The 17,350-nt window shown below is 37.2% G+C and overlaps 1 protein-coding gene across 1 annotated transcript in view; it reads left to right on the forward strand.

The window, feature by feature from the left end:
* The window catches only part of Nkain3 (sodium/potassium transporting ATPase interacting 3), a 567,950-nt gene that overhangs the window by 275,167 nt on the left and 275,433 nt on the right, over window positions 1-17,350 (forward strand). The window contains exon 3 of the mRNA XM_057790889.1: window positions 908-988. Coding sequence (XP_057646872.1) covers window positions 908-988 — 81 coding nt within the window. The remainder of the gene's footprint in view (window positions 1-907; window positions 989-17,350) is intronic.

Below are 17,350 nucleotides of genomic sequence, written 5' to 3' on the forward strand. Positions count from 1 at the left end.
CCCAGTATTTTCTCCTTCTGTCCCCCTACTTGATCCCTTCTGTTCCTAACCGCAACTCCCCCCAGTACACCCCTCGAAATCTATTCTATTAATTCTTCCTGGGAAGATTCTTGCACCCCCTCTTAATCCCTCCTGTATGTATTCATTTATAAGTGGATATTATGTGTAAAGTAGAAGAGAATCATGTTCAGGTCCGCAGACCCATACAGGCTAAACAACAAGGGGAGATGAAAGATATTTCACGTGGTTAAACATTCACTATTTGATTACAGGAGCGTGAGCTTTATTCTTAGTAAAATAACACAACAGACGAGAGTTAGATAACTTTACAACACATCCATTCTCACAGTCTTCATGCAGAGATATGGAGGTTCTATTGTCACTAAATCTCTAAAATTAGGCAATTTATGATTATGAACTGGAAATTTATCTGTCTAATCTATCTGGATAGTTAGATATACTTATGTAGATAGATAGATAGATAGATAGATAGATAGATAGATAGATAGATAGATAGATAGCAGATAGAGATTATGGTAGTACATGGATACATAGACAGGTATAAGTATACTGATGTCTCACAGAAAACTGCACCATTGTCTTCTTTTGAAAAGGTAATGCGCAGAAAACAGAAATCACATGAGCACTCATTTAAGTTGGATCTTTAAGACAGAAAAGAGTTTTAGAAGTCTAGGCTTCTAGGCATACACTGAAAACAGTAGGAGTAATTGGATTTTCAACTTTTAAATCTTAGGGTACCTTATAAAAAGAGTTTTTTTTTTTTTTACTGTACCCTCTTTTCTCACAAAGGACATATTTACTGACATTTCTATTACTGATTTATTTCAAATATGTGGTTTTCATCTCTACTTCTTTTCTCTCTTTCTCTCAATTCTTTGCTATCCAGTATACAGTATGGACCGCCCTCTGGGTCACCTGGAATGTGTTCATCATCTGCTTTTATTTGGAAGTAGGTGGCCTCTCTAAGGTGAGTTTATCATGCCTTTTAAATGCACTATGAGAGGGGACAGTTATGAATTAACTATGATATACATTTGTATTATTATAGTTAAGAGAAGAAATATAGACTAGTTATCCATAGTACTAATCAAAAATAGTCCAAGTTGGCATGTATCATGTATCTGTAATCACAATACTCGGGAGGTTGAGATATGAGGATCATTTCAAGGTCATACTTTGCTGCATAGTAAATTCAAAGTCAGCTATATGAGAACTTACCTTAAAAAGTACTGTCTATATTCTATTTATGAGAAAATAAATTTGGAGGAATGTATGCTAATATAAAGGAATTTCAAATTTCTGCTGGTTATACCGAAGTTGAGAATAATCTTTTAGTTAATTCTCTAGTTAATAGCATCACAGTGACGCCAATACTTACATTAATGTAAAAGGGGCTTTGAACATTTGTGCTTGCAGTAGAAGAGTGGTCGGAAATAACAAACACTCTGAGATCACAGCAGAGTCTCATTTACCAACACGTAAGCACATGTGTGTGGTGATTTTTGTCCTGAGGTTCCCATTACACAGAAGGCTCTCCGCTCTTAAGATAGCATGGCACAGATGTTATTTCTCCCTTTTTACAGCTGTTAGTTTTATCTGGCTTTCTGAAAAAATTTTTTTGAGTGTTACTAAAATATAAAAACTAAGTGTGTTAAATTTCTTATTATTATTCTTGAAAAAACTGTTACCTGGCTGAGTTTTCACTGAAAAGCAAAAACATAGCAGTATAATTCTGAGAGTTGTGTATGCAAGCTTATTATTGTGTATGGAAGCTTATTATTCATAGATATTTTATTATTAAATATATTTGAACCAGTCTTTCTGTTGTTTTCTGATGATCTGAAGTTGTGTACAGTATATAGTCCTCTACCTGCATTTAGGGTCCTGATCTTAAAATTCTACCTTGATAGCCACAGGTCTTTTAGAACTCTTGAACTCTATTGACATACGTAGCAAAGGAAGCATGTCTGATTCGGATATTATTGATGTAGATATTATTGTAGATATTACTGAGGGGTATCCAGTAGAGCATGCAGACGTGGTTTGTTTCCTTTTCCTATACTATGATAACTTTAAAATTGGATCTCATCATCATTTGTCCCATCGGAGTGCTCAGAAGTCAGAAATGACATTTCTGGTACTGAGGTTCCCACACAAGTTCTAGCAGAGTGGTTCTCAACCTGTGGATTGTGACTCCCATGGGGGTCTTATATCAGATATCCTGCATATTAGATATTTACATGATTTATAACTGTATCAAAATTACAGTTGTGATGTAGCAACGCACTAATTTTATGGCTGGGGTCAGCACCCACCCAGGATCTGTATTAAGGGGTCACAGTGTTGGGAAGGTTAAGAACCACTGCACTCGCTGCCTCCTTGATGATTTTGTTCATCATCACTAATTTAAAGGATATAAAGTTTGACTCAGCTCTGCATCCAGGTAGTGCAGCCTGTAAATGCAGATTATTGGGCATTTTAAAATGCAAGTCTGATGAATAAAAGCATCATGAGTTAAAGTTAAACACAGGATTCAGCCCCTAATTTTCTACCTTGTGGCTTGAATGGTAACTTGAATTCATGGGTTTTAGACATTCCTCTGAGTGAAAATCGTCTTTTATTGTCTTCCTCATGAATTGATTTGGAATAAGCTAGAATAGAGGAAGTTTGCCCTGAGGAATACTGCGTTCCAATAATTAGCATTTCGTTCAGGCTTCAACTTTAGCATTTTGTGTGGGCTGTGAACCAATCACTTCGCCCCGCCCCAGAGCCTGTAAAAAACATGCTAATAGGGCCAGCTTTGTCAGTAATGGTGATAGTAAATGTTGGTTTACTGTATGGCACCGTTTATGCTTATCATATGTGGTAACTACGTAAGCTTCCAAACAACCCTGTGGGACAATAAAGATAAATATTAGCATTCATTTGCTCTGCACAAGTCTAGTTACCTATTGCTGCTCCAGATTAATTTTATGGGCTGTCCTTTGTTACTGTTTTTCCAGCCTCAATGTGTATGTCAAAGGATTTTTCTTTTTTGTTTTTGTTTTGGTCCCCTTTTATTGGACAATAGATGTCAGGGTATGAGACAAGACTTGACCAAGATGGGATCTGTTTAGCAGGAATGGGAGCTGGGCAGATCCACATGTTTAGGACGTATGGGACCAGGACAGATACACGTGTTTAGGAGTGCCAAGAGACCTCCACATATGCCTCTCTGTGGCTGCATTTGCATCACTGTTCATGCTGAGTTCCTTGTAAGACTAGCATTAGTAGAAAAACATGTATGAAGCCAGAACCATGTTGAGTCCAACAGTTTGATGAACTTGTCATCTTGGTTATTCATTTTCAACCCATTCAAAATCCATTAAATTGTCAACATGTATTTTTGGTTAAAAAGATGCGTGACTCCAAAAAGAACATTCTTCCTATTTTCTGTTGATCGTCTATTATAACCTTTCTGGCTCACCACAGTTTAATCTCAAGTGGAGCCTCCAGGAAACTACTCTGAAAGAGTAAAGTTAAGGACCCTTGACAAACAAATACCCCTGCCAAGCTTCCAGCTGGATTCTGTTTTCTAAGAAATCACACATCCATGTGTGATAGCTTATGTACTGAACTTATTAGAGAGAGTTCTCCATCTCCTGCTACTTCATAAAGCATTTCCTGTAATTACCCACTTTAGTGGATTAACAGAAGCTCCGCTGTACTGGGAGTTTCACCCAGACATGCATTATGGAACAAAGAACCTGTAGGCGCTCTTTTTCCTGGGCAAATGTACAGTAAGGTTTATTCATACCAGAAAGAGAGTGCAACAATTAATGAGAGAAGCAGTTCTGTCCAAGTCCAGCTTAATCAACCTGTGTCAGCGAGGGTTTCCTGATAAACAGAATGGCTAGGGTGAACCTAGTCTACGGAAGGGATTTATTATATTGGCTGGCACTGTTCAGGTTGGGCAACCCAACAATGACTGTCTGCCAGCCGAAGGGGCTGAGAACATGGTAATTGCTCAGTCTATAAGAAAGAGTGCCTCAGCAGTCCTACTCCTGAGAGTCACTGGTCTGCAGTAATCAACAAGCCAAAACAGCCAGACGCCAATCTCAGCAAAGGCAAACAGTTGTAGTGGCAGTCACAAAGGAGACGCACTTGTCAGCAAGGAAAGAACAGAGGCAGGAAGGTAAAAATCAATAGCTTTTTCTTCAAGCTGAGCTCCTGGTAGAAAACATTGCTCATTCCAAGGGAGGGTCTCTCCGAAAATTAATCCTTTAAAATATACCCTAATAAATTACAGATATATGTCTTGTAATGACTCCAGATCCAACCAAGTTGACAAGATTGACCATGAAAGAAATAATGACCAATGGTTGCTTCCCAACTAAGAGGTCTTACCCCAGCATGAGTGACTGTTCACACAACCACATCACCGGAACTCCCTATATGAGTCTAAAGCAGTTATCTACCTTATGATCTTTTTTCCCCTAAGCAATTGCATGCTATTTGGGTAATTTGTAGGACGGGCTCTGTGAGTCCTGTAAGCTTGCTGAGTTTCCTGTTCTTACAAGTTTCATGAGCCTCTCTTGAGTCTCCCTGTTCCCTCCAAGAAAGAATGTTTCTCTCCCTAATACACAGCTATAGAATAAAATCATCCTGCAAACACCGGAGTAATGTCACTGTGTGTCTATGAATCTAGGAGTCAGTTCACCATGATATACGAGTGATTAGTTGGTACTAGTAAAGAAGTAATGATACTATGAGAACAAATAGGGAGGCAGGAAACACTTGATATAAACAAAATAAACAAGTCAGTTCAGTGGCTTAAAAACCAAATATGCCAATAATATTTGTGAAATATAAATAGACTGAGCCTGATAGTAAAAGATAGGTGCTAGAGTGTTGGAGTTCTAAAAAGGAGGACTCAATGTTATTGATGTAAAATATATTTAAATGTGTACATTCAAGGACATTAAAAGATGTAAGGAATAGGATATGAAAACACAAATAGAAAATCTTTCTGGTCATATTAATATCAAAAAGTAACCTCCTAGTCAATATTATCATACAGATGAAAAGAAAGGTTCTATAGTAATAAAAATAATAATTCATCATTCAGATGTAATAATCCTAAAACATACCAAAACTCAAATTGTTCAATTATATAAACAAAGACAGAAATTGGGAACATGGAAATAAACATTAAAATTTAACAATACTTTTATACTTATTAATATAAAACATAGAAACAATTCATTAGAAGTAAAAAGTTTAGACAACACAAGCAACCAATGATTACCAATATATTACCAATGACTATACTAAATTGCAGTCAGAAAAACAAAATGTATGTTTTCTTAAAATGTCTGTGGAATGGTGACCAAAACTGTATTCTGGGTCACAAAAAAAGTCTCGCTAAATACCAATAGCAGAAATTGTACAGAGCACTCTTTGCCACAAAAAAAAAAAAAAAAAAACAGTGACTTGGAGTCCACAATAGTTAAAATATTAGAAAATCTTTTAATGTTTGAAAATCAAGGCAGACAATTTGAAATATTCTACAAGTCATGGTATAAATTTAAGGTAAGTTTAAAATAATTTTGCAGAGCATAGTGAAGAAGCAGTTTATTTATAGGTGACCCCAAGCAGGGCTCAGAATCTATACACTCAACCAAATATTGCTAAAATGGAAAGTTTGTAAAATTTTACAACCTGACATATGGAGATCAAAAGAAAGCAATTGAAATATTTTATATGACCTCACACTTTATGCTTTAGATTAGTACAAGGACAACTAATTCTCAGATAGAGGAAAGAGCAACTCAAATTCCCATTGTTATTAAAGATGGTAGAGATGATATAGACATAGAAAAACACCAATAACTTTCAACTTTAGCAGGAAAATACTGCATTCCTTAACAGAATGAAAGCAAAATTAACATAAACAAAAATAGAAAAAAATAGCCAAACAAAAATTAACACTAAAAAAAGACCCTCAAACCCACACGGGACCAAGCATAACAAGAAGAAGCCATGCTAATCTTAACCCGCTTTTTAGACAATGAAAGATAAATCAACATTTTCAAGATAGATTTCTGATCTGACATCATCCTGGTTATATATATATATATATATAGTGAGAGCTATGTTATCGCTGAAATTCTAACAACTCTTGGGTGTCTCCACAGAAAAGGGGACACTGTAAAGTTAGTCTGCATTGTGGGTGCTTTTTAAAACTATTTGACTTAATGACATCCATCTCTATGTTGTCACTAAATTCTTGATTAACTTCAAAATTTTAGGTGGTATTATGTAGTATATACGTGTATATAGTTTTCATGCCTATTGTTTTCTCTTATGAATGTTGTAATTAGGGTTACTGTTGTAATTGTGATGAAATATTATGGTCAAAGTAAATTGAGGAGGAGACAGTTCATTTGGCATATGCTTCCACATCACTATTTATTGTTGGAGAAGTCAAGACAGCAGAAACCTAGAGACAAGGCTGTTGATGAGCCTATGGAGGAGTGTTGTTTACTGTCTTGTTTCTCTGCTTTCTTATAAAACACAGAACCATCAGTCCAGAAGTGGCCTCACCCACAAGATCCTACATTCTGATCTTACAGAAAAATTTTCCTAATTGCAATTCCCTTCTCTCTGATGACTCTAGTTTATATCAAATTGGCATAAAACGAGCCAGCAAATGAAACATAAACTAGGTTCCTTTCCTCTTTTTTTTGTGTGTATCTAGGGGCTGTTACTAACTGCAAATGAAAAGAACTTAATTTATCTTGTTTAATTTTTAAATATTTCTTAGATATTAAATGTTGTTCAATGTGATAAGGTATGTGGTTTTTTTTTTTTTTTTAAAAAAAAGGTCCCCCAAAGGGAGTGATACTTTTAAGAGATATGGTTTTGATGGAGGAAGTGTGTCACCGTGGGGGCAGTCTGGAAGGTCCTCTTTTCAAGTTTCACTCAGTGTTACAGGCAACTTCCTGTTGCCTCTGAGTCAAGATGTAGGACTCTCAGCTCCAGCACCATGTCTGCCTGCACGCTGTCAAGCTCTCCACCATGATAATAATGGACTGAACCTCTGAAACTTCATGTGAGCACCTCAATTAAATGTTTTCCTTTATAAGGGTTGCCATGGTCATGGTGTCTCTTCACAGCAATAAAAACCCTAACTAAAATAAGGTACCAACTTCTTTTACTCTTTTTATTATAATTTGTGTCTTTTACATTTGTGTTACTACATGATATTTTGGTCTTTAGTTTTCTGCAGCTTAATTTTTCTGAATTGTGCAAGGTGATGATCTAACCAATACCTTCCCTAGTTTTACCATGGTACAAATAGTGTTTACTGAATAGACTTGACACTGATTTATGGTGTCTTTTATGAGGTAATAAATGTTATAGGACCTGTTTCTATAATACTATCATGTTTGGCACACTGCTGTTTAATTTATATTTGTTTGTTTATTACTTTTTGTAGTAGGTATTCCCTATCTACAAGCCAATATCTGCTTGTTCTATAATTTGACCTCATACATTCACAGGGCTACCTTTGTAGGGTTATATTTGAACAAATGTGTTTCAAGCATACATATACACACACATATATGTCTCATTTTTTACTTATTGTATTAAATTTGTAATTAATTTAGAATGCATGAGGGAAAACTTGTATTAGTAAAGAAAGCATTATTTAGTAACAGAATCAGTAACTGGTAGGAAGTCAAACTGCATGAAAATAAAAAAATATGGACTGAAAAAATGTATGCTTTGTTTCAAAACTAAGCTACCCTGTGAGTTAGCCTTTACAGGATTCCTGGGTCACATTGGACAGAAGGCCTCTTAATATGCCCCACCCATGTAGAGAGAAGGATGCAAAGACGGAGGCTCAGATAACCAAGAGGCTACAGAATGGTGTTCAGAAACATTCAGAGGCCCAGGAGCGGTGACAGTCTTTTCAGATAGCTACTGCTAAACTGGAAAGAGGGCCCAGCTGTTGTTCTTTTGCTTTACGTGACTAAGGTGTGATGGGAGAGGATGTGATTGTCCCATCTGAAGTCACCATCTGCTGCTTTGCCAAGCAGACCAGGGTCTGGACTGGAGGTCTAACTGATTGCACAAAGCCAGGTCTTTCCAGAAAGGAATCAATGCAGTCTCAAGAGTCAGGGACAACTGAGTTCATCTCAGAGCTCAGCCTGATCATTTTTATTAATGGATAGTGCACACTCTCACCAACGATTCGAAACCCAGTTAAATTCTTACAAGGCCTTTGGTGGCAGCTTTCAGATGTTCCCTTTGCATTTATCTTATGTTCTACCTAGCCATGCAGCAAGTATCTGCCCCTATGATCTGAATACATTGATTGTTCCCACATCTTCTAGCACTTGAAGGTGATGGGTAAAGTGTTTTTGCAGATGAGTGTATGTGGGTATCTGGAGTTGCAGCTCCCTTTTCTGCAAAATGAGGAAAACCAAAGCAACCATATTACAGAGTTATTGGCAGAACTGAATGAGATAATACAAAGGATTAGAAAGTTCCTTGGCATATCATGAGGGCTCAGCAAATGTTGTCTGTCTTTATTGTCACCCTAATCATCTTTATTGTTTTGGGATAAACTAATAGACATTAGGATTTTCACCCCAAATCCTTTGGGGCATATGTTTTTTAGCATGCAAGAGCTCCATAATGGAGATTTGTAGAGCTGAGTGGTTTAAAGAAGTATGAAGCACTCCCTTGTGATAGGATCTCAGCTCTGCACATTAACTTCCCAGATGCAATGTTGTTCCTTAAATCTTTCCCTTCAACATGTAAACAACTTCCTGATCTACATGAGGAGAGGTTCTTTGTATATCCTTGCTGTTCCTGTTAGAAATACTTCAAGCATCTTGGACAGCCTCTGTCTTTTTTTTTATGCCATTTTAAAAAGCTCAATAGGGACACAATTAATAACCTCATGCTACTTCTTTGGAATTTAAGTTCTCCTGAGGAATATATTCAGAACATAAATGCAAAAATCTCTCATTTTCTACGACATGCTTCTTTCACTTGGGTCCAAAAAGCCAATAGTAAAGGAATAAAGAAAGTTCAGACACATCAGAAAGTCTATCTGTCTTCTCTGATCAAAACATATCTCTTAATCTCCACAGATGAACCAGAGGAAGGCTTTGCCATCCTCTGAGCCTCTCCTTGGGAAGGCCTTGCCGTTCCCATGAGACTGGGGATTTGAGGTCTTTGACATTTCTGTTCCTGTGATAACAACATGTATTTGCTCAGGATCTCACTCATCCCGTGCAGTTTTCTTTTTCTAGAAACACTGAAAGTTGTAAATTGCAGTGAGAACTTGAGTTATATTTTTTTCAATCTAAAAAAAATTAGATAGCTATCTTAATAACATCCTTTTAGGTTTTTTGTTAATGGTAGAAACACTAGGCTAATATTTATTCTTATTGATTTTTCTTGAAGTATCTGTAAAACCTGTATATTAGTGACCTTAGAGAATTTCAAATGCACCACATTTTCATAGAATTCTGAATGGGTATTGCTTTATATGAACACCAGTTTGTAAGAAGAAGCCAGTTCTACGAAAATTTATCCAATCTTTTTTTTTTTTTCCAATCTTAATTATGAACTTTAACCAAAAGCCTTCTTAAACACTGCAAGGGAAGGACTGAACTAACTCATCGCAGCCTTCATACAGGTACTATGTTTTGCCTTTCCTATTGTGTTCATAACTCCAGGGTAGTTATTATCATCTTCATTTTAAAGATAAGAAGCCTCAAAGAGGAGAAGCTGCCTTGCCCAAGTAATGTGGACAATAATGGAATGTCAGGCCTGATGATTCCCATCACACCACATTGCATTCCCCCCCACTCGCCAAAAATAACCCAAACATTTGTTTCCTCTGTCCTGTTCCACCCACATTTTCTGCTTTTAGGTATTTTAGTTCTTAAAGAAATGTAAGCCATTTATTTCTCAAAGGCAATAATGGCACTTCATGTGTCTCATTTTACATAAACTGACAAGGCTGCTCGTGAGAGTCCTCTGTGGAATCTTCATGTACACAGTCCCCGCTAGCAGCCTGGTAGCCCCAGTGAAGTCATTCTTTTCAAGGCGTATTGTCATCAGTAGATTTGTCTGTGTAATTACTTAGTAAATTATTTTTCTTGGTCAATATTTGTTTCCCTTCAAGGTCAAATTCTTCCAGCAATCTTTCTCTGGGCAGGGACAACGCATCAAGACAATCAGACAACGAAGTCTGATCTCTACACACAAAGCATTGCATGGCAAACGACTCGCCGTCTGTTTTAGTGCTTTACAGTTTCTGAGATTTATTTGTTTCCTTTTGCCTAATAGACTTCTTTTTCTGATCACAATTTCAAGGTAAATCAAGACTGTACAGTGTATTTCCTTTTCTACTTACAAATACACAACTTACAGACTTTATTATAACTCAGTTTTACCTGTTCTTTTAATGAGCTATTCCTATCTCAAAATTTGCTGAAAAGAATCTTAAAATATCATACTTATAAACGGTTAGAGGTTGGATGCTAAATATCTTGTTCAAAAACAATGTATGTGTCAAATAACTCAGAGTAAAATCCTAGACTCTTAGCAAAACGGTTTATTTCTGTAGATACAGGAAGCAAATCCTCTTTACTGTTTCTTGACAAAAGTGGGGTATGCATGACAGCAGACACTGTAAGAATGCTCATTCTCTATGATAGCAAAGCACTTTGGTTCTGAATTAATATATTCATGCACACGAACCATGCCTCTCTAAAAGAACATTTTTCATCATCAATCTTCACCAGGAGTTGTTAGTGTGTCTGTCCAGCTATTAAAGAAAAATATCACAGTATGTTCTCAGACAACAAATCTGAGTTATAAAGATGTTCATTTCTATCTCCGGCAAAGCAATTGTTCTTTATAAGTAGAAGGCCAACATAAAAGAAGCTATGTGTACCTTAGTCCAAAGATTTTAAACCACACACTTTCCTTTGGTGTGGGAGTTAGTGCCTGGAATACCTAAAGACAAAGTCCCAGCACCTGTGTTCATTGAGGGGCTGATTCTTCCTGGAGCTTTTCTTCAGTAAAGCAAGGTTGAACATAGTCTTGTAATTTTTTTTTAAGATAGAGTTTCTCTGTGAAGCATAAAATAATCCTGGCTGTCCTGGAATTCACTCTGTAGGCCAGGATGGCCTTAAGTTCACAGAAATCCACCTGTTTCTGCCTTCCAAGTGCTGAGATTAAAGGTGTGTGCCACCACCACCCAGTTGTCATCTTGTATTTTTGTAAACTTCATCAAATACCAACATTTTTGTGACCTTTACACTAAAGGATCAACTTAATGCTATTTGTATTACAAGAATATGCAGAAACCACAAACTACCACATGATTACAGCAATCCCAAGGAATATCAGGAGATGTGAATTAAAATTTTATGTGATAATCTCATGTGTTTCTGTTGAAGTTCACATATATCTTTATTAACAGCTGGTGGTCATTTTTTTATGATTAGAGGCACTACATTGAAAAGGCCTATGTACTTATTCTCCTGATTCAACACCCATATATGATTATAGATATGTGCCATCACACCTCTGAAAATTTACCTAGAATTGTTGAAGCTCTGCTCTTTGTATTTTATTGTTTCTTGTTTTTTTTACTAAAAATATAACTGAGATAAAATTTTAAAGAATGATACGTATAGATCATGATTTTTGTTTAAAAATCATGTTATAATCGTGAAATGGTTTTTGTTTTGCTGATTAAATAAGTGATCAAATCCTGTCTCAAATATCCATCCCATTCTTTAATAAATTGGGTAATAAAATGAGTAACAGTTTAAAATGAAAAATTAGCATCCTTGCAACAGGAGATTTAAATCTGTCTTTTAACATCACCTTCAAGTATTCACCTAACCAACCTCTTGAAACTTTCAAAGGTTAAATCTGAACCTGGGTGGATAAAGATCCACCTAGGAAATGAGTGAAACACAACTCTATGTCTGCAGTGACATGTCGAGATTCCATTAGGACATCATGGCTTTTATAGAATGATGTTTTAATCCATGCATTGATTCAAACATTTATAGCATCTGAGAGACTGATGGATCTATATGGTAAGTGGAATCTGCTTGGAAGAATAGACCACCGAGGAATGGTCTTGGCTGCTTTATGTAGCTATACACCTTTCCTGCCATAGTTCTGCTCATTTTTGCTTTGCTGTTTTGTTTTGTTTGCTTTGTTATTGTTTGATTTTGAGACAACATCTCATGTAGACCAGGCTCTGAACTCCTGATCCTCCTATGTGTTGGGATTATAGAAAGGGGTCACAATACCCTGCTCTTGTTATGATTCTGGTCTCCTTCTATATAGACTTCTTGGCCACCATGTGACCCTTTTCTATTTGCCTTTCCATCAGAATGGGTCAACACCTCTGAAACAGTGAGCCAAAATAAAACATCTTCCATTTAGTTTTTAATATCAAGAGTTTTCTTCTCAGTGATGCACAAAGAACTAATTCATATAGACATATTTTCTCTCCCTTCCTGATTCTCACCTTGAAAAAGAAATTGGGAAGCAATCAGTACTTTACAAAGCCATTTTAAAACTGATGCTAGAAGTTTCAAGAGATCCTTATTTCAGTCAGTTATGGCTCTGTCCCACCCATGAAGTGACCTGTCTTGATGTATGTCTAAATATGATAAGATATCTGACCATCTTCAATAAACTGCTACTTCAAAATCTGCAATTATTTTGGTAAAAAAGACTATTACATAACCCTAAGGCACACTGATTTAGACCTCAGTTGCTGAATTTCCATATAAGCATTATGATCCGGATATTTGGGTACTGCAGAGAGCTCACTTTTGCAGCTTGTATTCAAAGGCTTTGCTGCCTTTGAAAGGCAATTTAAAGATGCTAGTGTAGAGTTTGTGATGCAGTCAATTGAACATGAGATTGCTTTGGAAGAACAACGTGTAAAACAAACACAACACATGTAATTGCCGTTAAGATTAGGGATTTTCTTATGCTGGTAATTAGTTTGTTTAGAGAGCACAATCTCTTTGCTGTTGAGCATCAATTAAGACTACAATCATGGCAATGATTTTCAGGTGACATTTTCTGTGGTTATATTGCAAAGAAAAATTTATAAACATATTTAGATACATTTACTAACTTCCCTAAGCACAAATGACAGTGTATACTACTGGCGAACTTATAAGATAAAATTATACATATAGTCTTCCGCTGAATGAAGCATGTAGAATGACCCTGTACTTGAGGGGGGAACCCATGTTGACAATCACTCAACAACACCCCTCCCAGGAATGTTGCAGAAACAGATCTCAAATCATTTCAATGCTTTTATTATTTTTTCCTCTATAGCCTGATGAGATAAAATCATAGATATTGATAATCTCTACTAAATTGGTTTTTTTGCAGCAAATCTATATGAACAGGTGCTGTGACACCATGAGGACTTATTGGTCTGAGACTTGAGACTAAATTGGACCAGGGTCATGAATACAGATGCTTTTGAAAGTACCTGGGCATCTGATTGGCTAATTATCTGGTTACAGTAGCCACTGAGGGCCCAATATTTCCCAACATGCTGTTCTAACACAAGATCTGTGGATCCCTGGTTGAGGAAGGATAAGTGTATGAATGTAAGAAGAGCAGAATGATGAGGGAATCAAACATATATATTGGGAAGAGTGTCAGAAATGACTTACCAGAGAAGTGTAGTGCCAAATATGAGAACTGAATAGGAAGATAGATAGGTTTTCTTGCTGTTGACTTGTTGACTCAAAGTGGTGTAAGCATAAGGACAACCCATAAGTCATTGAAATGATCCTAACATGCCAGTGTCTGCCTACAAGTGGGACAATATGGTGTGCATCTATAACATAGACATATCCAGGGAAAGGGGTGAGGAAACATAAGAGATTCTAGTCCTCTTGTACCCTGTCTGAGGACTGGCAGGAGAGGAGGAAGGAGAAGAATCACCTAATGTGAAGAATATTCTAATTTGGCAGAATTAGCTGACCTAACTCAGTCAGAGTATGGCATGGAGGCCAGGAGTTGAGAGAAAAAAAGAGCAAGGATCTACTGAGTTGTGCTTAGTCAGGATTGAGTTGATGTCTCTCTGCCCTTTGGAGGACCTCATCATTGACTCACCTTTCCCTGTTTCCTGACTCAGCAATAGAAGCAAAATAGGAGTCGTTCAGCATGTGTTTGTCTTAAGAATAATTGCAGTGTGTGTGCAGGTCAAAATCAGCACACACACACACACACACACACAAAAACACCACTGGGCATATATTCAAACAAATGAACTCAGACTACTAAAAAGACACCTGAATGCATGTGTTCATTGCAGTGCTATTCAAAATAACCATGATATGAAATCAACTGATGTGCTCTGCAACAGGTGAATGGATAAAGAGAATATAGCATATATACAATGGACTAATGCTCTTATTTAAAACAATAATTAACTCATGTCATCTGTGTCTGTATGGATGTCACTGCGAAATCTAATTTGACATGAAACAAAGCAAATGCCAGAAGACAAATCCCACATGCTATCTCTCAAATGTATGAACTAAAATATGCTGACTACACAGAAGTAGAGTGGAACAATGGTCATCGAAGGTAGAGGAGTACAGAGAGGTGAGAAGAGGAGAGACTGATAAAGCTATATAAGAAGGATTACTTTTATTGCATGAATAGAGATCTTAAGAGTAGTCTATTTTACTCTCCTAGTTGTTGACAGCTTTTTTAAGGAACCTGAATATTTGAACTACATCAGAAGGGATAAATGACTAAAATTTAATAAAATTCAAATGAAAAAATGCCCCTTTATATTAAATAACAAATATAAATAGTAGATTTCCATTTTTCCTGTTCCTAGATGTCCACATCCATTTAATCATCCTTTTGTTAACCATGGTGGAAAAGGTTTCTTCTCGCCTTTTAGTACCCAGTCCCCTTGCTGGTTAGGAATCTAAGAAAATCCTGCTTTTATCTGAAGTTGCAGTTCTCTCTCTCTCTCTCTCTCTCTCTCTCTCTCTCTCTCTCTCTCTCACACACACACACACACACACGCACACACACACACAGAATTCAGGCAGCTGAGATATTGTAGAATACAGTGCAATTGCTGTTTAAGAGCTATTAATAAGCCGGGCGGTGGTGGCGCACGCCTTTAATCCCAGCACTCGGGAGGCAGAGGCAGGCGGATCTCTGTGAGTTCGAGACCACCCTGGTCTACAAGAGCTAGTTCCAGGACAGGCTCCAAAAAAAAAAAAAAAGAGCTATTAATAGCATGTCTAAACTTAGTCAACCAATTCGGATTTATCACCTTTATTTTTGTAGGTCAGAAATACATAGGTCTCCAAGGGCCAAAATCAAGGTGTCTGTAGGGATGTTCTGTATTTCTTTCTAGAGACTGGAGAGAAAATGATGTGTATACCTTCAAGATGGCTACATGATTAGTGATGAACCCCTTCAACTCCAAAGCTAAAAATGGTGGTCATGAGCTTCTCAAAAGAAAATCTCTGATTTTCTGCAGCTAGACATTATCCTCTACTTTTAAGGACTCCTGGAATTAAAACTGGGTTCATCTGGTTGTACAGGATAATCCCTCTATCTGGCAAACCTTGTTTCAATCACATTTGCAAAATCTCTTCATGTGAAAGAACATTGACCTGTTCTGAAGATGAGAAAATGAAGATCATTGGTGACCACTAGTTTGCTATTACAGAAATGGCAATCATGTTGGTTCTGTGATGACATTGAAAATGTCAACAGTGCGTTAGACACTGGATCACAATCAACTGAACCCTCTGTGTTCTTTTTTTTTCTATTAAAATATATACATAAGCCATTGTTTTAGAATTTGCAATATGATACCAAAAACATCATCTCAACAGTCAAACGGAAGTGAACAGTTCCTCTTATCTTGATTACTGGCTCCTAAGCACCATGCCCAAAGATCTGGCTATATACAAGTATTAGCCTCCTAATGTGTTCAATGTACGGTGTCCTCAGCTTATGCTTTTATTAAATTGTGTGGTGGTTTGAAAACGATGTCCCTGCCATCACAGGCATTTCAATCCTTAGTTCTAGTCGGTTGCACTGTTCGGGACAGGTATGATGTACTGGAGGGAGTACATCACAGGGAACAGGCTTTGAGCTTCCTAAGACTCACTCTATTCCCAGTTGACTCTCTGCTTTGTGCTTGTGGTTTGAAGATGCGAATTCTCAATTTCCTGTTCCTGCCACTATTCAGAAGGACTATTATCCTTCTGAAACCATAAACTAAATAAAACCCTCTTTTTATAAGTTACCTTGGCTATGATGTTTTGCCACAGCATTAGAAAAGTAACTAATGTATATCTTAGATACAAAATATACTTCAAAATACACTCCCCCTCTTGTTCATTTAGATGCTTCAGAGATACTTATCTGACAAAGTTAATTTTGTATCCCTAGAAAAATGGCAAACACTCAAAGTGTACCATGTTTTCTGAGTCTGTATAGTCTTGACATTCTTGTAAAGTTAGGGGGAAAATAAGTAAGCAGTGCCATTTAGAAGCTGTGGATAACAGAACCGGCAAACGTTCAATGAGTACTAACAAGAGGATGTATCGAGTGAGTAGGTGATAATGGAAAGAGGACAAACAGTGAACCCCAGCAGGGAGCACAATCTTTCCTGGGATCAGCAGCTGCTTTCCCAGAGAAAATGAACTTAGGTGTATATTGTTCTCTGTAAGGAAAAGCATTTCAAGTGACTGTCTGACCTTCACAGAGAGGTTAACATGGACCTACTATTCTTCAGAAAAGCGCACTGAGGTGCCACTTTTAATTTTTTTCTCTAGTAACGTCTTCAAACACTCCACCTCAGCACACATTCCTTTTTCACACTCTCCTTTCAGCATGCCCTGCAGAGAGAACTCCATGGGGTTACAAGGGTCAGAACTGGGGTCACTGCTCTGCCAGAGGTGATTGTGCTGAGATATGTTCAAAATACAGGTCTCAAGTTAAGTGTTGTGCCTGTCAGTGACCTAAAAATGCCTTCTGAGACACAATAAGGGGCAACTGTGTCCACAGGATCCTCTTGATGTTGCTGGGGTTCATTTTCCTGAGCGTAGAGAGACAAGTGTACTCCTCAAACATAAGACTCTTTACCGTACTGTCCACTGTTTAGCTCAGAGCCAGTACTGACTCAAACACTATTTCAAGGACAGGTAAATATGCTTCCCACAGAATCCCCTTAAGGAAGCACAACGATGCAAGCAAAAATGCCCTGGAGAAATCC

This window comes from Chionomys nivalis, chromosome 16 (genome assembly GCF_950005125.1).
Source record: "Chionomys nivalis chromosome 16, mChiNiv1.1, whole genome shotgun sequence".
NCBI lineage: Eukaryota > Metazoa > Chordata > Mammalia > Rodentia > Cricetidae > Chionomys > Chionomys nivalis.